The sequence below is a fragment of the Tinamus guttatus genome, unplaced genomic scaffold (assembly GCF_059628265.1).
Source record: "Tinamus guttatus ecotype Peru unplaced genomic scaffold, ASM5962826v1 Tinamus_guttatus_pri_ptg000247l, whole genome shotgun sequence".
Lineage (NCBI taxonomy): Eukaryota > Metazoa > Chordata > Aves > Tinamiformes > Tinamidae > Tinamus > Tinamus guttatus.
Genome location: NW_028288781.1, coordinates 5,156,355 through 5,182,394, shown reverse-complemented (window position 1 = coordinate 5,182,394; position 26,040 = coordinate 5,156,355). Strand labels below are relative to the sequence as shown.

At 41.8% G+C, this 26,040-nt stretch overlaps 1 protein-coding gene across 4 annotated transcripts in view; it reads left to right on the top strand.

Annotated features, from left to right (window-relative positions):
* NR3C2 (nuclear receptor subfamily 3 group C member 2) overlaps positions 1-26,040 on the top strand; it is a 202,557-nt gene that overhangs the window by 153,108 nt on the left and 23,409 nt on the right. For 3 of the 4 annotated variants that reach the window (XM_088526543.1, XM_088526545.1, XM_088526544.1), the window contains exons 5-6: positions 16,873-17,211; positions 17,623-18,048. In XM_088526543.1, coding sequence (XP_088382669.1) covers positions 16,873-17,211; positions 17,623-17,771 — 488 coding nt within the window. In that variant the 3' untranslated portion in view covers positions 17,772-18,048. Of the gene's footprint in view, positions 1-16,872; positions 17,212-17,622; positions 18,049-26,040 lie in introns of those variants that run through there. The other variant, XM_010226142.2, reaches the window with a different exon arrangement.

Below are 26,040 nucleotides of genomic sequence, written 5' to 3'. Positions count from 1 at the left end.
TCATCTCTCTAGTGGAAAAATGGAAATCAAAAGAGTTTCCATACAGTAAATTTTTCACAAACTTTCATTAATCTACTTTTTTTTTCCTGCCAGACTTCTTTTATTTTCATACTCTCTCTCATTTTTTTTAAAACGTTCATTCCTTTGTTTACTCTATCAAAGGTATGTTTTGATCAGATATGTTCAGCATGCTAACTGTTTTTTTTTTTTTTCAAAAAAACAGTGTTTTGCTGTGTGGCAGCATGCCATGCTTTAAGCACCTTCTACAAAAATATGTATAATTCAATGATATAAAATACACCTTTTCAGGAAGGCTCAGTCAAATTAATGTAGCAGTTTTACTGCATACCTCCTCCTTTTGTTTGTTGAAACATTGTGCTGTTCCCCAAGCTCTTATCCTCTAATACTCCTCAGAGAATTATTCATCAAGTCAGCAAATAATTTACCTAATTATGTTCTTTCACAATTTTTCTGTTTTGATTTTGTGAGAAGCACCAGCAACCTGTAATTTCTCCAAAGCTAAGGTTGCCAAATACTGAATTAATTCATCATCCTTGTTTCTAGAAAGTGCATGTGCGCCTGCAGCCGTACTCTTCAGCAGGCAGAACTCCCAAACTTCCACAGAGATCAGAGTTTGTTTGTTGTTTTCTTTTTAAACTCCAGCGCCATATGCTAGACTTAATTATTGGACGAGATTCAGAGTGAGCAACTGCGGTACGAAGGTATGCTGGCCCATTTTTGGTTTATGCTCTTTTCGAGATTCTGTAATTAATTTTCAGTTAATTATGGAGCAGAATGTCTTCAGGAATTGTTAGGTTTATTCCAGCATAGGTTTTGATGAGATCTGGTAAATCCCTCAGCTCCGCACCAGCCGTTTCGGTGTGACTCCCAGCTCCTGCAGCCCCGGTCGGACGTGTCCCCGGAGCCGTGGGGCTCTCCCTGGGAGCAGGGAGGTTTGGGACTCGAGGGGATGCCTGGTTAGTCCTTGCCACCATCATGTCACTGAGTGGCCAGGCGTCCCCTGCTCCCCGGTCAGGCCTGCGATGCCCCCGTCTCGGCTCCAGGCACCGCGGCGTCGGGAGGCCAGCGCGGTGCAGGACAGCGCGGCGTTCCCCACCGCCCGTGGCAGCAAGCAGCAGCTTGCTGAAACATCTGCAGTATACGTAAGAGAAATAAAACAGATTTCCCCCTGCAAACAGTGCATAGTCCATCTCTCTTTCCCTGTAGAGACCGCCTGTGGAATTTGAGTCTAGCTTGGCATACATTTACATATGTAAGACACTTCATGCACGAGACACCGTGTGTGATTTCGTTGTGGATATCCTTATTTATGTTTTATACATTAAAATATTTTTAAGGATCTAAAAAATAGACTGAATGAGAGAATCAGTAATAAAATGCAGTATTTCACTTTTTTTTGCTCTGCTTGCCATTTTCCACTTAAAATTCGTAGTGATTTAAAATTGTGATATTATTTTCAATTATTGCAGCCTATATTTTGTAATCTTTTTGAGAAAAGAGAGGAATAGGTAAGAAGAGAAAAAACACTCAGTATTAGAAAACTGAAAGTAAGAAAAACTTAAATATATAAAAAATACAGACTTCTGATTCTCTTGAAAAATTTCTGCCAACTTGCAAGTGTAATGTATTTTAAAATGCCAATTAACTTCAACTGCATTTGCATTTGCTAGATACCATTTTCTTCTTCTTTGGAAATCTAGTCTTTTTTATTTTTAAGTTGAAAATTCAAACAGGTTTTTGTCAGTTCTTATAAGAGATCAATACGCAACAGCGTAGTAAGTGGTACATGTTTTGTAAAGCAAAACCTCAGTTTTGGGGAGGATTTTAGCTTTGCAATTGTGGTGTCTACCAGTGTCTACATTGTCTTTAGTAATATTTCAAAGCATGTTCTTCATGCTTCTGGATGATACAACTTGAGCAAGCTTTTGTGTTTGATAGACATCCATCAAATTACCAAACCGTATTAAAATCTCTGCTATTTCTCATGCCCAAAATTGGCCACTTATTTCCTACTTATTTGCAGCATAGGACGTGTGGAGCCCAAGCCAGTAGTGTAACCTTGTGCAACCACCCCGCCTCACTGTGAACAGGGCTGGCAGCATCACAGAATATCTCACAGGCGTTGATTAAATACCAATATTTAAAGGCTGTCCTTTGTGCGTTGTGTTTTGCTGCTGATTTTGCTTGATTTATGACGCTGGCTTCGGAAGATGCCCTGCAGCAATCCAAAGGACACAAGTCGCACGCAGCAATCCTTGGTCACGCTTACAGGCAGGTCCGTGTTCTCAGCCCGGCTTTGTTTTGCGCGGGTGTTGCTGGTTTCAGCCCTGCATTTCCCAAGGCCCCCGCTCCAGCCCTGTTTGCCTTTCCTGCAGGAACAACCTGTTGGGCTTTGGCAGCGCCCCGGGGCGCGGGTCCCCTCTTTGGGGTGCCGGACTCTCCCCATGCCGTTCATGGCAGGGGAGCGGCAGCTTTTCCCGCCGGGAGCGCAGGTCCCGGCCTGCCTCGTGCCGCAGCCCTGGGCCTGCGGCCCTGACCCTTTCTCTCTCATTTTACAGGCTTAGGGGTTGCTCTTTCCTCAGTTGTTCAACACTGTTTGGTGTCTGCTTCAGTTAGAAACACAAAACAAAGAGAAGCGATCGCAGCTTTTTGAGGGGAAGACCTAGGTTTTCCCTGAAACAGCACAAAAAACCTCCCACAATTGTGCTGCTGTTCTGTGCTGCCCTGTGCACTGGCGATGGCCCTTGCTCGGGCTCTGCTGCCAGGCATTTGCTGTCTGCCTTGCTTGGATCCTGCGTTCCCACAAGCTTTCCAGCTTGTCCCTGTGTTATCAGGACTCCGGCTCTCACCTCCAGGATGCTCCTGGCGAGACGATTGTGGCTGTCTCAGGCTCCCCAGGGCCATAGCTCAGGCCTCTCTTGCCCCTGCACACCTGGAAACCTGTACACCAGTTTTCTGCCTTGTGGGGCGCTTAGATTATCAGCCTGTTTTGCTTAAGACTCTGAAATGAGTTGCTGTTCACCTTATGGCACATAAATGCGCATAAAAGCAAACAAATCCACACTACCTCTCTTCATTTGTTTCATCTTTTCGCGCTGGAGCACACTCTGGTCTTGGACCAGAAGCCTTTGGCGTTTCCAAGGTTCTTTTCCTGCAGCTCTTGGTGTCATTTTGTTTTTCCTTGAATTGTCAAATGTTTTGTTTCCTTTCACTATGTTCTGTTTCTTTTTTCTTTTTTTTCTTTTTTTTTTTAATTCTTCCCCATGGTTAGGCAGAAATCCTTGCTAAAAAACGTATGGCTCTGTTTCCCATTCCTCTTCCCAGAGCTGCGTGTTCTCCCTGAAGGCCAAGTCTTTGTTCTGCCAGAACCCTTCTGACACCGGCCCCGGTGGCTTGCTTTGGTATATTTTCATTATTCAGCTCCCTTTTGCTGTGAAAAGCTGTAGGGGCAAGAAGAATTTGTCATGTTAGCTTCAGCTAAGCCATTGCTTCAGAGTTTCCATCTGAGCAAGAAAGCATGATTTTATTTGTCATGTCTGGCACAACTTTGACCAAATTATGGTGGACTCACTCTTACAGTGAGCCTGTTATGGCATAATAGCTGTTTTTGTTAAAACTCTCCTCAGTTGTGTACAAGAATCCTGCAAACTGGTTTGAAAGAGCCTAGAGTAAACTTAAAGCAGGGAGAATGATAAAGGGTCTGGAAAATTTGACTGGCGAGGATAGATTGGAAGGAAGGGTCAAGAGAGAGGGGATACCAGTGTCTTCAAATACATGAAGTGTTCCTGAAGACAAAGAGGAAATGACCCATTTTCCATGTCTCTGAAAGGCAGGACAAGAAGTAATGAGCAGCAGGGAAGATGTAGGTAAGGAAATGGAAAAGTATTTGTAACCATAAGGCAAAGGAAACACTAGAATAGATTGTCTGGGGAAGATACGGAGCCTTTGTCATCTGGTCTCTTAAAAATTGGATAAGACAAACGTTTGTCAGAAGTGATGTGGCTCTGGTTTGAGCAGGAGGATGGATCACGTGACTGCTAGGGTATCTTCCATGTGACAATTAGTATGAGATGAATGATCATGATAAGGTAACTTGAATGGAAATCAAAAAAATATGAAGCAGTTGCATCTATGTGACAAGAAGCCTTTTTATGTTTTGACATAATTGATCTTCTTTGTATGAAGTATTCCATGTCTTTGTGCTCTGTATGTAACATGGTTTTTGAAGAAGCAATGATGCTAAAACTCTGAAAGTCACGTGCTCTTTCTTCTAACATTATGTTGCTTTTTCAATTGTCTGTTAGCTTGGCATTTTACAGGTTTAATTTGGCTGCTGAGCTGTGGTTTACTGCAGTAATGTCACATGGAAAATTTGTTCAATTGCAGATTATGCTTTAACATGTCAATCTGTTGCTCTTTTCCTTGTCCTCACGTATGTACTTTGCTTCAGAATTACTTCAGCAACTTGTATTTTGTTTGAATCTTGTTTTTTCTCTTTCTTTTCCACCAGTTCACAGGTGTGTGTTTTCCTATTTTTAGTGTCTGTGCTTTGTTAGAAAAGTGTGAGAAGAATACCTGGCAAGAATGCCTGGCTCAAAAAGCAGCCTTTGGAGTTAGATGTTAGTAAAAAGAACCATTCACAGTGGGTTATGAAGGAAATGTTTGAACTATGCAACAGGCAGGAAGGTAGCATTTAATAAAGACAAGGTGAAAGAAGAATTTGGTGTGTTCCTGATCCATTCAGTTCCATGCGGCTTTCTGGAAATTGGTGTGGCTGATTTGAGCGGTCTGGGTGGAAATTCAAATGGTTCTTTACCATCAATTATCCTTTTCCTCCTCTCCCCACTTCCTCTCAAGTCCCTAAACTTTTCAGAGTGGAAGCCTTCCTGCCTGGACACTGTAGAAGGTCATAAGGATGACTTGGTAGAAAGTGAGCTTGCAAGACCAATCCACCCAGAACGGACAGTAAGGGGAAGTGTCGGGGAGGGAAAAAAGAGATACTGATGTGGGACAGTTCTCCTGCCTTTAAAATGTCAAACCTGAAGGGAAGAGCTAAGAAAACTCTTATATGATGTCTGGATCTGCACGTGGCCCAGGCACATATTAGGCACATACTTGTTTTAGTAATATTGGCATTTCATACAAAGCTTCGCCTTTAGCAGAACTCAGAATTATAATGCTACCAATTGTGAAGCAGTATTCAATCTCATGGTTAGATCATGCACGTAAGTAATATTGTCAAATTTTTCTCTGGAAAAGTGGTTGATATCCCAAGTTAATACAAATAGGGTGTTTTGCTACTGTTCAGGGTGATTTTAATAAAGCATTTTATTATATATATATGTTATAAATAATCATGAACTGGATGGATGAAAAATATGGCTGATAAGACTGCTGGAGATAAACAGTCAGCTTGTATTTCACAGATAGTGTTGCTGTTTTAGGAAGCAAAATAGATGATTTCTAGAAAATGAGACAGACAGCACCAGAGTGTATTAGACCTAAGATCATTTGAGAGAAATCTGAGGTAATGAACATTGGGGATATGGAAATCATGCAGGTGAAGAGATGACGTATGTCAAAAGTTTTGTTACTTGAGAAAAATTATAATGGTAATGTGATGTATTGCAATATAACCAGAAAGACCACGGAAGGAAGTGCAGCACTTAATGAAGCTGAGCTCTAGCAATAGCAGTGTCAGAACAAAAACAAAGAATTCAAAGCATGGCGTACGAGTGGAAGCATGAGCTCTCAAGACATGGCATGAGAAGTGCTGCAGAAGTGTTTGCTTCTTGATGCTTTTGGCGTTTCTGAAAACGCTGTTGTGTAGCTGTGCCTGCAATGTAAATACAAAGAGGATATTTGACACGCAGTAAATGTCTCCATGACTGTATCAGAGGCAGCTGAGATAGTTTAGTGATTGGAATAGAGGATGCATAAATCACAGTACGCGCTTAGCATTGGATATGGACCCAAATAAAAAGAGGAAGAGAAGACTTGGCCGAGGAGCGCCTGCAGAATGTTGGATGAGTGTCTTGGGAGGGAGGATGTCGCTTGGCGCAAGGCAGAAACCAGTGACTGCAGCCAAGAGCGCTCAGTCTGGCATCGCGGAGGAGGAGGAAGTAAAACCTGCTCGCCCAAGTTTCCCTAACTTTGTTTTTCCCAATCTTTAGCATTAATTTCTCAAGCTGGTGGTGTTTTACTGCCGTGGGACTCTTAGGGTTGTAAGCAGCAAATATTGGAGTTGCAGGTCACCAGTTCTTTGCGTTCGTCATTGGTGGTTTGATACTAGTCTTTTTAAGTCCAAGAAATAGTCAAAACTGGAGATGCATTTAGTAGACCACTCTTAGCACCAGAATCATTGAATTTGCTATACATTTGGAGAATGAATAAATAATCAGTAAGATATGAGTTATGGGAGCATTTGAAAAGGAGTGATTAAGATTGTCTTTCATCAAAATTATAATTTTCTTTTGTAAGCTTTTAAAAAGTTTTGTTTGTTGGATGATTTAAATATTTAGAAAATGCATTTCTTTTGAAATTAATGAAGAAGCACAAGAGGGAGTTTTATACACCAAAATGTTAGCTGTGAGACTGTATTATGTCAGTTTAGGATTTTATATAAAATATATGTGAGGAAAATTTTCATACTTTAGCCGTTTCTCATTAAAAAGCTTTATCAAAAACAGCTTGATTTGATTTTAACAGGAAACCACTAATTGGCATTTGGTAAAAGTTGTTCCCACACGGGGAGGAGTACCCCTATGAAACTGTTATTTTTCAATTAATTATCACTTTGAGGATTGCTGAGAAACAAGTAAATGTGTTAGACATTTTCCCTGACAACCTAAATATTCCTGTAAAGGCCGCTTTGGAGCTCTGCTTTCTTTTGTCACTTTGGTCCGTTACCTCTTCACAAATGCGTAGCCTGAAGCTCAGCATGGCTAAAAAGGGAGATTCATTCCCTCTGCCTCGTTCCCAAACCTTTCCCAGCTCCTTCCCTTGTTGCTCGTCGGGGAGCGCATCACTGTCCTGTGCATCAGACAGGTTGGCAACCTGACCTTCATCTTTGGATCTCGCCACAAAATGTAAGAGCTTTGGCTTGGGCTTTCACCTTCCTTTTTCCAAAATACAACTAAGACAGTGCTTGCATCATCTCTGCAGGGCTGCTGCTTTTTGCAGGTGCTGTGACGGGGTCTGTGCCGCGGCCCGCGCTGTGGCCGTGCGCGTCCTGAGCGCTGCGTGCGAGAGGCGCCGCGCTGCAGCCCGGGGCTGCTCCGAAGGTGTGTGCAGACACGGGCTGCGCTGAGCTGCCTGCCGCTGTTTCAATACTCCGTTTATCCAGCCATATCAGTAAAGTATACTTTTAAATTATTGAAGTATGATTTTTTAAAATGTCGTTAAATGGGTGCATAATTGCTTGAGATAGTGCTTTCAAAAAGTAGCTCTGAATGGTTTGCTTGTCACCCTGGAAGGGCATCTGAAGGTGGAGGCTGGTAAGGGTCAGTTCTGGGTCTACAGTTTTACTAATTACTTCGACAGGAAGATCAAGAGAGAATATAAAAACCTACAGATTAGCAAGTTCTCCTAAGGCTTTTTGAGGGTGGAATCAGAATTCCGAAGCATCTTCAATTTTAATGTCTGCAATCAGCATGATAACCCTTGCAGTTTACTGAAAAGGGAGATTTCAGGTGTGCAAGTACGAAATAACTGAGCATAGCTGTTCAGAGAGCTGCAGAGAAGGAAGAGGCATGGATGCAGAATAGCTGATAGGTTAAATATGCGTCAGCAATCTCAGGTCGTTGCAAAAACAGGCAAGTCTCTTGGTGCTAAGTCACTGCTGTGCTCGTCGGCCAGATGGCTGCGTCCGGTTTCAAGCGCTCCCTATCAGTCGTGGGGCTGGGGAGCCTCACGAATTTGTCACAGAAGTTCCTGTGCCGGCGTCATGCCTTCAGAAAGGTGTATAGAGAGTAGAGACAGCCCAAGGAAGAGTAATGATAAAAAGAAGCTAAGGAAAAAAATGTAATCGTTATGGAAGAGTAGAAGAAACTGGATGTGTTTTGGTCTAGAAGAGGGAGAGTTATTAAGGACATCATAGCAGTCTCTCACTACATGAAGTGGTGCAAAAGAGGGAATGCTAAGATGTTCTTTGTGACCACTGCGGGAAGTATGATAAGAAACTGGGCAGTCAGCAACTGGAAGAAAAGGATGTAATGTAGGACTTATTGGGGGAAAATGGTTAAATGGTTAAATGTCGGAGAAAAAGGAGGGCTATTGCAGAGTTCCCTTTAGATTCCTGATGGAGTGGGGTGGTCAAAATATGGTTGAAGCTGCCCAAAGCAAGAGGAGACAGTGCTGCACAGGTCTGCCTCTGCTCGCACTGCTTTCCTGGAGCAGCACTACCCTGCTCTGCAAGAGAACCCCCTGCAAGCACGGCAAAATGCACACGCTGGGAAACTGTCACAGAGTATGCAAAGTAACAATAAATAAAGTGAGATCCATTATTTAGATCAAACTAGAATCAAGATCCAAAATATGTTAAAGGAATGCAATCAAAAAGATGTAAATAATGTAGATTAAAGCATACTTTAGGGGACTTCTTTTGTTATCCCGCTTTTTGGTGTGCTAAATATGAATTAAGAGTGGGAGTTAAATTTATAGATGTGCTTGGCTCTTTACAGAGTCTAGCCAAAGGCAAATAAAATGTGACATATCCATAGATCAAGCATTTATTCCTTATCTTCCAACTGTTCAATGCTGTCAGATAGAAGTGATACTTATTAATTAGTAACCAAGTGTGAATGATGCTGGAAATGCCAAATTATGCCATTATTGCAGCTGTACCTGCCATTTTGCTTTACTGAATTCAATTCTTGGCTTTGCTCTTTTTCTCCAGTAAAAGATACATTATGATTGCTTCTGTTGGTGTAGGATAAGAAAGTTTTCATTGCTTTGTTAATGTTCTACTTCTGCTTCCCTGGGTTTGAACTGTCAGGAACATCTTTTAAAATTGGTCTAACTTTTTTTATTAAAAAAATAACCTTTTTTTCCCCCCCTCCTGCCACCACAGGCCTTGACTGTTAGGCAGCTGCAGCCGCCGTTCTTAGTGTGTTTGGATGAACTATTGGCCTCATCCACATATCCCAAATGCACCGCAGAAGTTATCCTTGGAGAGCCCCAGGTTTGGTGGTGTGCCCTCCCTGATCAATGTAAGGAATCTTGCGCTTCCTTTCCAAGTCCCTGTTACCCCAGGCTGCCTCAGGCGTTGCTGCTCCCGGCTGTCTCACCCTGCCCTGTCCAGCCAAACAGGGATCAGTCAGCTCACGTGCGCCCCGCTCCCAGGCCCGTGCTGCATCCTTCCCTGGGGACAGGGTCTCAAGGTCAGGTTTAAAGGTTCTTCACCTTCTGCAGCTACCGGAATCCGCTTAAGGAAGCTTTAAGATCCTGTCTTTGTTGTTCCCTCCTTCATTTCCTGGAGGGTAAAAGGTGCTTGCATGAATGTGCTTTGTGAGGATGACTTTTAAGATCTTGTTTACGTTATTGCTTCTCACTTTATCCTGTGAATTTGGTGTGTGTGTGTGTGTGTATATATGTGTAACGTGTCTCTGATATTATCTAGAAATTTCACAGTGAAATCTCATGCCCATTGTGCTAGACAGTTAAGTGGGGAAAAAATGTCTGTACCAAGATAGCTGTAAATTTTCATATATGTCAAGATACAACAGGTTTGGGGGAAGGGAAGCAGACTATTTGCGGTAGCAGTAAAATAGCTAATGAGAACAGATGTCAGCTTGCTGAAGTAAGAGACGCAAAGGCATCAGGCAAACATGGTGAAAAGATTCAAAGAAAGAAAAATTGGCATGTTAGTGGGAGCCCTTATCTGTACACGGGTGGAAGCGTGGAGGAAGGCGTGTATGTTTGGTGAGGACTTGGAGGAAAGTACCCAAAGCTGTTGTCTTGTCATCAGGAGAGTCAACAGCTTGACCTCCTGGTACCTCTTACACACTGAGTATCATTGGTAACTTTTAGAGGGGAGTAGCAATGGAGGGATATGCATCAGAGCTCTGAAACACTTGGGATGGGTTTGAAGGGAAAATACAACATTTGTTGGGACTGGAGAGGAGGTGGGTTTTGTTGCTGAGGTGCAGAGCTTGAGCGGTGGTCTTGGGCAGCCCCCTTCATGGAGGACTGAAGTATCCAAAATGTAGGTACCACAAGCAAGGTATAGCCTCAGAGTAGACTGAGTCAAAACGGATCCTCAGGACCTGGGCGAGGAGGAGGATTTTGATATTTAAAGCTGATAAAAATGTTTTTCTATTCAATCCTCAAACTCCCTAGGTCACCGATTGTTTTATGCAAATTAAAATTTATTTGAAAAAAGCTCAAATTAAATTATAACAGCATAAACAATAATCTCTTACATTGTTTGAAATGCATATAAGTCACCTTCCTCCATTCGTCTTCTACACGTTCTTTCTGCAAGTTCCATTTTTTCTTCTTTTTCTCTACCTCCAGTTAGTCCTCTTCTTTTGTATTGCTTTCTTTTTGTCTCTTCTTTGTGAGCTTTGCGAGTAATAAATAAAGCATTAGCCTAGTCTTCTCTATTGGGTCTTTAACTAGGCAAATAATTGTTTTTTGGTAGACAGCAGTCAAGCTGTTCTCTAAATATCTTAAAAAATACCTGATTCTGGAGGACTATCAATTGCAAGTCTTGCAATGCACATATAATTACAGATAATATGCTTCTTAATTCACATTAGAATATGGGGCCATTATGTGATTTTACAGCATATCTTAGATTCTTAGCTGCTAAATCAGAGTACTCATACAATTCTGCAAACAAGTCATTACTGTGTTACAGAACCATTGGTTTAATCACAATATTTGTACTTTGTAATCTACCATTGATACCATTCTGCTCTCAGGTGTTTTTGGATCCCATTTCTTTAACAATGATGCTGGTGAAAATTAATCTAGATCCCATGAAAAAAGTTACCAGATTTGTGCCATATGGGTCTGTAACTTAACTCATGTATGTTTTCTGGGGGCAGAGGGAACGTGGATTTCTCCCCTCCAAGCCTGTACAGCATGTGCAAGTTCACCGTGGATTTCTTAAAGAGAGTCTGCAGTAGCTTGCTGGTCTTCTCACCTCCCCAAAACCTCAAACGTGACCCCTGAACATCAGGAATGCCACTGGTTTGCGACTGGTGTTTGTATTTGTGTTCAGAAAGTAACGCACAACGGGGGCAGCCGACGTGTCCGGCTGACGTCGCGGTGGCCGGGTGGGAGCCGCGGGGCCGTGCGGGCGCTCGCGCTTGGGCCTCGGCGGTGGCGCCGGTGGCGCGTCGCTGCTGAGGAACCTGCGCCCCACATCGCAGTTCACTCCTTTCCTGCCAGTAGCTTTTTTCAAATGATTAAGTCTAGCCCTTTTGCTAAGCCATAAGACTGACACTATAGTAAGGGGGAATGAAAATTACGTTTCAGTTTGAGCAGTGCTTAAAACCGTGCTAAAGTGATTTTAATCCAGCAGCTCGGGCTTCCTCGGCGCCTCTGTAGGAATTCCCCCGTCCCTGCCGAGGCAGATGGCATTAACGTGCAGGGCGATAAACAAACACGCTCCTGTTTGCAGCTTGCTGTCACTGAGGTCTTCCAAGCACTTGGAACAAGATGCGGTTTTGAGGAATTTCCAGGCTTTTCTTTGAATATGTTGGACACGAGCCTGCTCGTATAAAATCCAGGTAAAAGTTTGCCTCTTCCTTCCAGGGGAGCAGGGACTGCTATTTTTAGTCAGACCTGCAGCTCATTACGCTATATAGCATTAGTGCGCCCCATTATGCTGTAATTTATTGTTAGGGCTACAGGCAACATCTGTTGGATGTGCTTTTTGAAAGTCCAGCCACATGTTACTTTTCAGATACTTCACCTGATTTCTTTTCGTTCTCTGTCTATGTGGTATACAAGACCCTCTAAAAGGCTTACTCAAAAAAACCCGGCAGATATTTAAGGTGTTAACCTGAGGTGTCTTTGCAGCGCGCCTTTCACTACTTTTGTTTTTCTCCAACCGTAACTGATCTCAGATGATTTAAAGTACAGGAATTACAGTGCTGTTTCCTGGCTCTAATAACACTGAGTTCCAGATGGAAGAAGTCCTGTGTTAGCGATGATAATGCGCAGGCCCGGGCTGCGCTGCGGCCAAGGTCTCATCCTTGCCCCAAATCACTCAACAGGCTGAAGCTGCGCAACATGAAATTTTATATTTCTTCCCGAACGCTTTCTCACAGCGTCTCAGGAGTTTGCCCGTGTCAGTTCTCCCCAGCATGTCCCCAGCAATGAACTGGTTAACATGGAAAAGGAGGAGAGTTTTCTGCCCTCCTAAATGCTGAGCGCCAGGGGCAGGTCTTGGCACAGCTGGGGCTGCAGCAAACACAGAGCCCTCTGGGCCGTGGGGCCGGCTCGGCGCTCGCCCGGGTGCGCGGGGGCTTGGGAGCCCTGCTGGGCACTTCCGAACAACCTCCGGCACCAGAGCGGCATTTCTGGTGGGTGCTTTCTTCCCCCCTCTTACCAGAGGGGGATTTCTCAGCTTTGGTTCAGCTGCTATTCCAATTAGTGAGGAAATGTGAAAAACACCTTCAAAAGCTAAACTCAAGAGCACTTCTCTGAGCTTGTATTTAATCTTCAGTTGTTGGTTTCTGTGGGAGTTACCAAACCAGTTGAGCTAGAGCACTGGCGTGAAGCCAAATGAAAAATACAGTTTTCTTCACTGTAAACATGACTGTCAAGCAGTAATGTTTTTCTCAGCTTCATTTTAAAGGCATTATAATGGAAGAAAATGAAACTAAAACACATTTTTATGCCAGTGTTATACATGGAAGAATGTTATTTCTTTTCTTTTAATGAAAAACTCATAGAGAATGGAACATAAAAATTATGGCTTAATAGCATGTAATCAGTTATCTGTGTTGCTGGATACTTGATAGAGTTGTTAAACCAATACATTTCTTATTCTGTTTTTTTTTTCCCTCTGCAAACATGAAAGATATGTAAAGTTCTTTATTTTTAGTCCTGTTTTGATAACAGAAAAAAATAGGGCCTGATAAAACTTAATGAATAACAACAGCAAACATTAATCTCTATCTACTCCTTCAGGCTTTATTTTTAAACTCTTCTTTAGTGGCCAACAGCTCTGTTAACTTATCAAGTATTCCACTGAACTTGGCCATCCTCGCTTTGCTCTTGGGATTTAGTTTTTTTTAGATTTAGTGTAAAGTTCAGCTTTGCCCTTCTAAGGTAAATGCAAACTATGTTTAATACTGTGGTTTCCCTGTATGTAGTCCTGTAGGTAGAACTGCAGCAAATGGTGCATTTTCACTTACTTCTCAGAATTAAATTCGAGAGCTGTCTGCCTTGCCTTGTGCGTACCCCCCTGCGTTTTATTTTACAGCATGGGGAAAGCTTGTTTAACAAAATGTCTGATCAGCTGCTGCTTTGTAAAATGGCTTTTTGGGTACTAAGGACAGAAATTGCCTCTTGAAGAAGGGATGTCTGCGTCCATGCAGCTCAGTGCAGCAGAGGGTGACAAATCCTGCAGCTGTGCAAGGAAGGAGCAGGCCAGATTGTCCGCATGAGCTTTCTTAAGAGTTTCAGGATAGAAAGTAAGAAATAGGAAGGGGCTCTGAAGGGCTTTCTAATCTGCCCTGTCCCTCAAGACAGAATCAGGTGTAGCAAAGCTTCTCCTGACATCTGTTTGTCTCACTTGTTATAACCCCCCTTCTTATAACCTCCAACGATGGTGACTGCAGTGTCTCCCTAACATAGTCTGTTCTAACATGTCACTTCCAGGTTATTAGGAAGTCTTTGTTAAAAAGTACATGGATGGAAAATTCATAGAATTTACGGAGAAATTTGAATTGGGCTGGTACGGTTTTGTTTGCATATTTAATTCCTGTATTAAAAAATACAGCCTGCCTCAATTGGTCTGACTACTTAGAAGCATAGAGAAACTATGAAATTGTTGCAAGCCCCAAAATACGCTGTAGACAAGTTAATAAACTGGTGCCCAGCGTTTTGAAAGAGCAGAAGTTGCAGAGAGCTCTCCGGAGTGCTCCGTAGAGCTACGGGGATGCCGAAGCCTCAAGGAAGCTCCTGCTCCCGTGGCGCCGTCGCGCCGGCCGCGCGCGGGCATGACGCTGAGGCGACGTTCGCAGGCGCGCGCGGCCGGCGGGGCGCTCGCCAACGACAGACAGGGCCTGCAAGGAGCTCGGTCAAACAGCTTTGTTTGCCTTTCATCTTCGAAACCTGAATATAATTCCTTACCACGGCAGCGACTGTTTACATTAAATATTGCTATTTTATAGTGAAACATTACTATTTTATACAGCAATCTCCTGGATTTTCTCCGCCAAACAAGCGCTCGTTGGAACTCGGGGTGAGCCGGCTCCAGAGAGTTCAAGGTGCTGTGGATAATAAGGAAGTGTGGGGAACAACAGGCTATTGTTGTGCTCAGGCGGGCATTGTGCTGAGCCCCGTGTGTCCTGGCTGGCTGGCCGGCAATCCTACGGAAACCGAGACACCCACAGCTGCCCTGGGAAGCCAGGATCCTGCAAGAGCAGCAGCAGCTCGCCTGTAGATGAGGTTTTCCTAAAAAAAGGTGGAGTGTGAGGAAGAAAATGAAGTAGTAGCGTGGATCTTTATGGGAAATTTTATTCACAGACATTGTAAGAGAAATAGCAGCAAGCACAAAGCGCTTGTTTTGAAAACTTCCTGGGAAGTCTTGGCGTAGTGTGCGGAGCTGAGGTGGAAGCCAACAGTTTGATAATGGAGAAGAGAGACTGAGGTTGGCCAGACTGAATGCAGAAAAGGCGCCTTCATTTAACGAGATAGGAAACAGGGAGGGGAATTGGTGAGGGGGAAAGCTAGAGAAGATGGACTTGGGACAAGGGATGGACTAAGGATGTTTGCAGGAGTGTTCTCGAAAGAGAGAGATAAGCTGTGTTTATTGATGCCCATAAAAGGCATGTTGCAATAATCAAGAGACAGGAAGATAAAAGTCCAGACAGGAATTTTAGCAGCATATAGATAGGTAACAAAGTACGTATTTGAGAGCAGTTACTCTGAAGGAGCTGTCAACAGTTAAATGTAGTTCATTATTTATGGATTTTAAAGACTGCTTTACTTACCTTTTCTATGGTTTCAATGCATTCTGTTTCCAAGCACATGCTCACTCTGACTGCTTGCTGGGGTATGGGAGAGGGTTCAGCTCGCTGGTGCCTTTCACTCCGTGTCCCGTAAGGGGGTGTCACTGTCTCTAGTTCGCGCTGTGTTTAACATGGCACCAGGATATTTGGCCAGTGCTGATTAAAAGCCAAATTACATGATCACAGCAATCCCTTATGGCCCTAGAACCCTGAGCCTGTAATAGGAACAGCCTGTGGCACTGTCCTGAGCACTGTCTCTTCCAGGGAGCTGTGGGCCCAGGAAACTTGCCAGTGCTGGAAGGGGCCAGCTTCATGTGATGCCAGTCCAGGGACCTTGGATCCTGGGGTGACCCTAATTGCAGATAGAAGCCATGATGCTGGAGGGGTAGATGGAACAGGGCCAATCATACAGAGCAAGCTGTGTTGCTTCTTTTGGTTACCCTAAATATACCCTAAACATGAGAGAAGCATTGTGCTAAAATATATTTTTACCAATGCAGAAGTTTGACCTAAAATTAAATACAAAAAATAAAATGAATAAAAACTTTTTCTCCATCCATTGAAATCAATGGAAAATACTTCCTAGAGCTCAAAAATGTAGACTAGTCAATAAGCTACTAGAACGAGGGAGAAGCATTCACGCTATGCCCTTGGGTACCATCTGACCATGCTCTTGGGCTCTTTGTTTGCTTGTTTTACTTACTTGTCCTGGTCTTTATTTCCCATTCTTCTCTCACACCGCAAGAGATTTCTGCCGGGGAGGAAGCGGGGCTTTCTGCCTGCTTACATATCTGTGCTTCACATGGCAATGTTGGGAAGGGAACCCACAGAGAAAGGCTGGCATCTCTGCAAAGAGTGGATGCGTGCTGGCATTGCTGTCTTCCAAGAACACGGAGTAAGAAAAATAGGGAGGGTAGCATCAACACACACACACCAAAAAAAAAAAAAAAAAAAGGAAGGAGGCAAATCGTTAGAAAAATGTTGATAGCAGTGAGAGAGGTGTCACACAAGGCTCCATATTTTCTGTTTTACTTGGTTAAATATTCATAGAGTTCCTTCAAAACTAGCCAAGAGAGAGGACGAAGCTGTTAAGGAGCAGCAGAAGCAAAGGGATCTGACTAGACCAGACTGTTCAAAACGGACTGACTACATTTGCAGTTGAGGCACAGCCAGGGTGTGCATGAGGACTCAAAAGCTTCGGAGGGCTCCGGGTCTACTAATTTTAGGCATTGCCAGTGAGATTTCTTTTGATTACCAAGTGCAGCAGAGAATGTGAATTACAGACTTGTAGGTGATAAATGATTCATGCAAGCTCCAAAACAAATAAAACTTCTGAAGTGTTTAATCAGCACGACCACAGTAACAAGGCCGTTATGTGCATATCTGCATAGAGACAGAGAGAAATGCAGATTACTGGCACTATTTTCCATTCACATACAGTGAGGGATCAAAAGGCAGCTTGTGTGTTTCTTTGGCCCTTTCTCCAGGGTAAGAGTACTGCTGCAGTGACACATTTCTTAAGGTTCTGGTGATTTCTGCATTCTATTTCACTCGGAAAGTTTGAGATGGTGCTTCTGATCTGACTTTCCAAAAGCCAGGACTACCCAGGGCTTCTCACTGACTTGGGTTTTGGGTTTTGTTCTGTTTATCTTTGCAGCCCGGAAGTCCAAAAAGTTGGGGAAATTGAAAGGGATGCATGACGAGCAGCCGCAGCAGCGACAACAGCCGCCCCCCCAGAGCCCAGAGGAAGGGACTACGTACATTGCTCCAGTAACTGAGCCATCTGTAAACACAGCACTTGTTCCTCACATGTCTGCTATTTCACCAGCACTTACTCCCTCTCCCGTTAAGATCCTTGAAAGCATCGAACCAGAGATTGTGTATGCAGGATATGATAGTTCAAAACCAGATACAGCAGAGTACCTGCTCTCCACTTTGAACCGCCTGGCTGGCAAGCAAATGATTCAGGTGGTCAAGTGGGCAAAGATACTTCCAGGTAGGAATGGGCTTCATTCAGTGAAATTTCTCTTCAGTTTCCCTGGTAGCTCAGTGTACTATTTGCCTGACAAATTTTATCTTTAGTCTGTGGGCTGTGTTGAAAACCCACGTATGGGGAGTAAGATGGACATCTGATAGAAGATTATTGCATTTGTGATCAATCCAATGTTCATTGCCTATGTCTGTGGTTGATACTTACGCAGCCTAAATTTTAAATAATAGCCTCCTGTGAAGAAAACATGTTATATTAACCGGGATGAAAAACTGAGTTTGTTTTTTCATAAATACACATTGTGGAAGTGTTCCTTTCGTTCCTTAGTGGCAGAGTAAATTATATATTCTGTGCTGGTTTGGCCAACCCTGTGTAGAGCCCAGCATAGTTCATGTGTATTTTCTGTTTGTTCTCTAGGATTTAGAAACTTGCCTCTCGAGGACCAAATTACTCTAATTCAGTATTCATGGATGTGTCTGTCATCGTTTGCCTTGAGTTGGAGATCGTACAAACATACAAACAGCCAATTCCTCTATTTTGCTCCAGACCTGATCTTCGATGAGTAAGTATTCCTTAATGATTCTGCCCAGTACAAACTGGAAGGAGTATTCTGCCTTCAGGTGGTTTTCGAGTATACCCACAGTGTAAGAATATGTTTATTCCCAGCTTTAAAGGTAGCTAAAAAAATCTCATTGACTCAGTTTTCAGCCAGCAGAGCTTTGCTACCATCATCTACTTTTCCTTAAATGTGTGGAATTATTTACAAACTAGAACATGCTGCTAGTTCAAAATATGACTGGTACACAACCAAGATTTACAGGGGAGAAAAAAATGTTATCTTACTGGAGCTTGGAAGAATATCTAACTTCTAGGAATTGTGAATGTTTAAATTGCATTTTTTTTTCCAAGAGAGTGATATAATGGTGCTTTTGTTAACAATATACAGCTGTTCAATGTGTTTTCTTGACAGTTTTAATTACTCTTCTTTGCAGTCATGAAAGAAGCCAAAATGTTATTTCAGTAACGAAACATCTTTTACAATACATTCAGAGAAAAGAAAAAGGATCAACCAAGGAACAATTCCTTCTGACTATGTGTGTTCCCTCATATTTTAAGTTCATGTTTTAGTGCTATGCCTTTGATGAGTTTAATTTAATTTGTGTTCCATTCGTCTAGTGTTTATTCCAAAACACTGAAGTCAGAACATAAATAAATACACAGGCAGTCAAACTGAGGTCACGTTGTATTTGCATCCTAGAAGGTATTTTTCTCTAGAGGTAAAAATAAGACCAAATCAATAGGACATGAGTATGAAGAAAAAAAAGCAGGAAAAGAAAGGAAAAAGAATAATGTGTCACTCAAACTGTTGAAGGATTCTGAACTTTTTATTTTCTAAGAAGAAGAAGATGCTTTGTCATTGTCCATCTAAACAATCTTCCTTTGATTTAACAGTTCCTAATCAATCAATGCATTACAAGATTTTGTCCCAATGCAGTGAGCAGTATCAAATCAGAGTTGTGTTTTTTTTTTTTTTTTTTTTTTAGAGGAGAAATTGGTGACTTGCTGCATGTAGTCAAAAATGTACATTCAGGCATTTCCCTTGTTGAAAACAGTGACCTCCACTCTAACTTGGGACATTAGAGACTATGACAGAAAAAAATACCTATATCAAAAGCTAACTGAATCTGAACCCCAAAGAGTTTAATTCTTGTGAGGCAATGCACATCAAAAATCTCCAACACAGAGGCAGCCTTCCCAAACTTGAAGATCTATGGTCAAGTTGGAAAAGGGAAGATTCAAACTTGAGTCTATGGTCAAAATGTTTTTGGGCAGAGAAGTCAATCCTATTGCAAATAAAAGTGTATGTGCAGTGCTAGCATTCCTGATACTGAAGTTAGTACTGGATTGAGAGGCTGAGCTCTACGTGAGTTTTGTGTTGAAGCCCTGAGGTAGATGGCTGCAGATTTATGCTGAGGTTGAGATTAGCATCTAGTCAGGGAAAGGACTGCAACTTCATAGAGTGCAAAATGAAGACATCCTAAAACAGGTATGTTTGCATGACAGTGGTCTGGTCTTCCACACCATTTTACAATATATTCAATAAAAAGCTGCCGAAGGTCACAGAAGGTAGATATTTCTGAAGAGAAGAAAAAACAACATTATTAGAAGCTATTCAGTCGTGAGATATAGACGAGGACTTTTGAAATACGTAACCTGGGGACAAGAACTTTTTTTCAGAGGGGAAAAAAAAAAAAAAGAGCAATGTTTATTCCAAAGTGATAAGAGGGGCACCTCTGAAGCTAGAGTGTTTTTCCAAATTTCTGCTCAGTGGGTTGTAATTCATTGAATTGAGAGCCTGCATTTGGAGGGCTCAGTTTTGGATTCCCCCATGCAGGGAGGTCACTGAGAAACTGGAGGGGGCCCCATGGATAGTGATCCAGGCGGTCCAGGGCTTGGACATGTGCCCTGAGGGGAAATAGGAGAGTGGAGCTAAGTAGAAGTTGGAAAAGGGAAGATTCAAAGCAACTGCTATTAAATAAATGCATATATTCCGATATGGAAATCAAAATAATCTTGATTGGTTATTCTCTCAGGTGAAAAAAGAGATTGAATCTAGCAAATTGCATAGAACTTGAGCAAGTCTTAGAGCAGTTTTTCAAGTGAAATTAAAAAAAAAAAAGCACAAGCAGTCAAACAACATAATTTCATTTAATTTTGTTTCATCTTTAACATCACATCTTTTTTTTTTTTTTCTGAAAGAGCATTTCCTGTGTGTCAGTAGCAGGGGTTTAACCTTACTGTTTCATTTCACATCTATTCCTGTGTGTTTGTGAAGATGTTCTATATTTTTCATTGTACTTTTATGTAGTTTATGTGCCATAAAGTCTTGACAAATCCATATGGTTTGAAGCTTTGCTCTGGAGTTTCTGAAGTCTGGCCTTTCTTCCGCTTATTTGAGTGCTGTGAGCTTGGAAATGTAGTGTAGAGTTAGAAACATGGGCTTAAATTCTGTAGCACAAGGTTTGTCAGATCTCCCTCAGCTTCACCCGATGCAACTTTTTGTGTATTTTGTCGCCCTTGGCATTTTACATGTATTCATTGATGCAGAATGGAAAGAGATGGTTTTAAAACGGGTTTTTCCTACTGCCAACTTGGAAGATGTGTCCTTGTTAACACCAACCCAAAAATTTCTTAATATTTTCTCATATCCAGTGTCTGGAGAGGTAATTTCCTGCCTCTGTGTAAGAAATAATTAGGAGGGTCCCTTGCCAGTAGTGCTCAGGGCCCCCAGAGGGTTCAGTATTTTTCTTCAATGAACAGTTAATAAAGAGTGAAAGTAGAGGTTGGCATTGGCAGAATAAGTTGCTTTGTTTTACATTAAACATATTTTCCGCTTACTCTTAACTGCTGTGAATAAAAGGAAGTCGTAAAGATTCTGGAAGGCGTTGATATATGATCTTGTTTTCTTTCTTATTCTGGAGGCCTGGAGACAAGATGAACAACAAATGAGAATCTCTGTTCTTATGAGCTGTTAAACGGGTCTTTGACTTTATAAACATGGTGCAAAATGTCTCCCTACTAATACATGGTCTGATTTCTGTTAGGGTTATGCAAGGCTAGAAATTCCTAACCAGCTTTGTTTAGTCATGAAATATATCTAATTAAGTGTACTGTTTGCCTTTATGGATCATGCATATATTCCGTAGCTTTAATTGTGCCTAAGCAAACACGAAGATGTGAACTGAGCGATAAGAAAATGGCTACACAACCAACTTACTTGGTGTGCTACAGGAATACTTTTTAAGGCTCCAAAAGGGGTGTAAAATAGTGGTATTTTATGTTGTGTGTGTGTAAATGAGCTACAGTGTGTGTTCTCTTTGGATTCCTTTATTTTATGGTATGGTCATAATCAAAACTAAAATTCCTGTAATTACAGCTTTAGATTCCATAGTAAATCTTTCAAATGCTGTGATACATGGGATACCACGTAATTTCTGTTACTTGAAAGCACTTTTAAATAGTGGCTATTCCATATGTAATAACATTCAAAAGATGATGCAATAATATTGCTAAGGCTGTGAACTCAAATCCTACAAGTTGCAAAATTCACTGTGGAATCGTAAGTCAAGCCCTTGGTGGAGGTGTTTTAAAGACTGTATCCGTAACCAGCTTTCCTGTACTCCCCTATTGCTGTTCCCATGCACCTCCTTCCATGCTGTATTGGTCGGGTTGGCTGTGGGGATGATACAGGGTGACGCAGCGAGAGCCGCTGGATTTCTGCTGCGTTCGTTGCTGCTGAAGAAGCCGCACACCAAACACAGGGCAGGATTCGGGAGAACAGAGACACTAATAGGGAAGATTTTCTTACAACGTGGCAAAATACTATCCCAGATTCAAAGAACCAAGCTCTAAGACATTTCAAGGTCCTACGGCAAAGTAACTGAAATCCCACAGAAAACATTGCTATTACTTAATTTGAGAAAAAAATATATGTCTTAAGGCTTAACCAAAGACATTTAGCTGAAATTTTCTCATCTAATTCATCCTGAGGCAGGCATACATATTGAAAATTTAGGTCTAAAGCACTAAGTTACCAAAATTGTAAGCAGGAAACTAAGTGGCACTGCTTGAAATGGGTACAAGAACAAAGCAAGGGAGGCAGCAAAAAAAAAAAAAAATTAGAATAGCAGTAGCACATTTTAATGGATTCTCTCTGAAGCTATGCGGAATGAACGGTCCTAAACAGAACAGCCTAAAACCTGTTTATTAAGACATGCTCCTGGGAGGAAGGAAAGCTGGTTTCACATTTCCTGGGTCTCCCACTTCCTGGCTGGATTCAGCACTCGGCTGTTAGCTTAAAGCTTTCTGTGGCTGCTTCCTTTAGAAGGGAAAGTGCCCTGCGCCTGTGGAGGAGAGGCAGAAGTGAATAGGTCCTTGAATCTGAATGGCCTCTAACTTTGACAAGTAGGAGCTTCTCTGCAGAATAGAAGTCGGATCCCTAAATCCCAGGGAAAAGCCACAGAGCTCCTTTTTGTGCACATTCCCCCCAGGTGCCAGCTGGCTAGCTGGAGCGGATACCCCAGGACCCACTTTGAGCCCTACGCGACCTTAGGCACAGGCTGGCAGCCTTTTCGAAGCAGCGGTGCCTCGCCGGCCATGCGGGAGGCGCAGCGTCTGCCGAGCTCGCGGGAGCCCGGCGACCTGAAACTTTGTGCTTTCTGGTGTAAGGAACTTTGTAAAATTGCCTAAAATATTGTGTTTGCCAGTATTCCAGCCTTGCCCAGCTGTAAAATGGCAGCAATACAGGATTCTGAAAGAATTAAGTAAAGCAGAGATGCCGCACTGAGAAGTTTCAGTACGGTATAGAAAAGCACAGCATCAATATTTCAGCAGTACTTTACTAATGCACTGAATGACTAATGTGTGTATTTTCTTATTCCCTTGATTTTTTGGGGATTGTCATCTGTAACATAAAGAATAGATCACAGAAACGATGTGTGCAGGTTCCAAGCTTTCTAGCTGTTTTGCTTTGTTTTGCTGTCAGAAGATCTTTACAGATATTTTTTTTTTTTCCCAAGCCAAGGACTCGAGAGTTTGTGTGAGTAAAAAATAGCACCAGGTATTGTACAAGGTACCCAAAAATTATTGAAATGAACTTTAAAAAAAACTGATTCTAAAAATGGGGGACAGTTTTTCCTAGCATTTAGGTCATCTGCCTCTTACTTTTTCTGTCCCTGGAAATAACTATTTGCTGTCATATGCATCTAGGTTCTGTACAGTATAAAGGGCTCAGGAGAGACTGCTGCTCTCTGAGTGCTATGTACAGAACCGCAAGAGCAGAATATACTGTTTGACATATTGATTGGTGCTTTTAATTGATAAGGAAAAAAATGCAGGCTATGGGTTTTGAGCTAAGAAGTGGCTGCTATCCCTTTTATCATTGCCATTTGGAGCAACTGTGACATTGCTGGCCACTTTCTGAATTTGTAGCACAGCATTGGAAGGCTCTTTTCAATATAAAATAAACATCTACTCCATATATTTTTAAGTAACCCACTAATGCTATTTTTGTAAGCTGATTTAACAAACTAGCATAGCTTATTACAAGTTAATATAAATCCTTTCTTTAGCATGCAAAATTTAACTTTCAATAAAATAAAAATGTGATAATGCAGTGATCTTTCATGCTAAGCCTTTCGTAATTCCCCCAACTGTGTTGTGCTAAAATTCAATAGCAGAGAAGAGGTTGATATTAGAAGTAGAGGAAAAATAGAGAAGATATTTTTAAAATGAGAAGGTTGATGCAGAGCAAATGAAGTAGAGAGAGGGCAGAAAAACAGTTTCAGTGCGTGGAGATTTCTATGAGGATTCTGCTAACATTGTCAAAGGATGTGAATGGGCAGAGGATTTTGTAATGTTGAGAAAGACTGTAAAATTAAATTAACAATTGAGATCTGGTATGGCTAAACAGTTAAGATTTTATTTAAAAATCTGCATTTATTAATTTTGTATATTTTATTAGTAAATAGCATGGTCATTGTCTTTTCATTATGTTCCTAATATCCTCTCATAATATACTTGTGGAACCTGAGACCATTAGGATTTAGTGTTGCATAACGCGCTGTAAGAATACGGCTACCTCTCTGTGACCTTTAGATGCTGAAGCCTGTAATTCTTTCTGGTATTCTGATTTCTATAGTAACAGCAGGAAGATAAATGTAATAAAATAAGCTGAATATTTAAGAAGACCAGGGTTTTTTTTAACCTTGTATACCTTGGAGGGGGCGGGGAGGGCAAGAGATGATTCCAGATGGGCTGTGCGTGGCAATAAAGCCAATAAGTTGTTTTGTTGTTTAAAAGATTACTGCTTCTCGTTTCCATTTCGCAGGATGGTGGCTCTTAACCCTTGTGGTACTGCTCTGGGTCTGTGCTGCAATCTGTTAATCCTATAGTGTCTAAATTTAGCTAGATTTTTGTAATCTTTTTAATCTAGCAGTCTCCAAATCCCTCATTTTTAATTCGTATTGCCCCAGTGATCGTTGGGGCGAGTTGTCAGCGCTCGGTCTTTGCTGATAGCGTGTGTGACTGTTGATGCTGTGAGAAGGTCGGCAGCTCCCGGCTGCTCCCGCCTGCCTCTCTTTGCAGGCAAGTGTTATTTTTGAGGGGGGGAACCACATTCATACCATCCAGACTGGCAGTGCAGAAGTAGGTGTTTTTATCAGCAGTATTTACGTCTCCTTTAATTGTTATTTACTTTCTTGTAAAGAGCTGCCAAGTTTGCATCCACAGATCTGTACACATCGCAAAACTGTGAGCTTCAGAGAAATAGTAAAAGGAAATTTGAAGAACTACTGTAGTGCCTGTAACTGATAGGTGCATCCTGCATCAAGTAGTTTTCAAGTTTTATTTTCCTTTTCCTCATAAATGGGTTATTGGTTGTTGGTAAAGCAGTAAATTCAGTTTCATTATGTAACTTTGCAAAGGATTAGTGTTGAAATGCCATTATCTAATCAGTTCAAAATTTTCTGGAATGTTTAGACCTAAGTAGATGAGAATTCCAGTTAAAACTATGAATCTGTAATGTGAAATGGGAGACAAAGCAATGTGAATGAGATCTGTGAGATTATAAAAGCAACTGTCAGAAGAAGGGTCCATCTAGCACGGTTTGTCACCTCTGAAAATGGCCAGTTGCAAAAAAAAGAGTGCAAGATCAGGACAAGGGTAAAATGATACTTCTTCATTTCCCTGTTCCAGCAGTCAGAGATTTAGGTACTTTCTGAACAGGCGATCACGTTCAGACAGTTGTGTGTAATAACCCCTCTGAATCTTCTGTGAATATGCCTAATACCTTTTGAATGCATTTATAATTTCAACAGCTAAGGCAATGACTTGTGCACTTTAATTATGCATATTTGTTTGTTGGAGATTTTTTCTAAAGCAGGTACCTGATAATTTAATTACCACTTAATTCTTGTGTTTGCAGAAATAGTGAATATTTTTCTTTTCATCCTGTGGGTGCCATTTATCATTTACACATCTCTGTCATGTCTTCTCTTTTCTTTTATGAGCTGGAGAATCAACTAGTCAATTTAATTTGCCTTTGAATATCAGTTGTTTGGTACCCTGGTTGTCTTCATCTCCTTCCTCTATACTTTCATTAGCCTATTATATTCATTTGGAGAATGGACCAGGATGACACACCATGCTGCAGATTTGCAATGGATTTGTACAGTAACAAAATTAGGATTTCTGTCTTGCTCTTACTTGTTCTAATATCCTCTGTTTTTTGGCTGTTAGTAAATAGTGAGTAAGCATTTTCAAAAAAGAAACCTCCTACCCACCTCATCCCAAAAATGCCCCCAAAATGTTCTAATGGGCACAGAGGCCTTGCTATTGTGTGAGGTTAGCTAATTTAGAGTCAGTTTGGGGGCATGTAGAGTAAAAGATGGTTTTACTGTGTGCACACTCCTGCAATTAGTGGTTTTCCTCTTCCGTTGTGCCAGCTTGTCATGTAGGTTTGCAAGACTTTTCTGAGTTCTTCTCAGACAGTGCTTGATTTACTTATCTTGAATCAGCTGCAAACTCTGTCCCTTCAACAGTTGCGATCTTTTTCACATGATGTATGAGCACGAATTTTCAACCCAACCCAGTCTCTGTGAGACTCCCCTGGTAACCTCCATTACTATGATAGTGTCCATTTATTATTACCTTTTGTCTCCTGTTTTAATCTGCTCGTAATCCAAGCGGAGCCCTCCCCCTTATCCGTTTATAAGCTCTCTCTAAGAGCTTTCGGGAGATCTTTTTAATGGCTGCTTTGGAAATCCCACCTTTCCC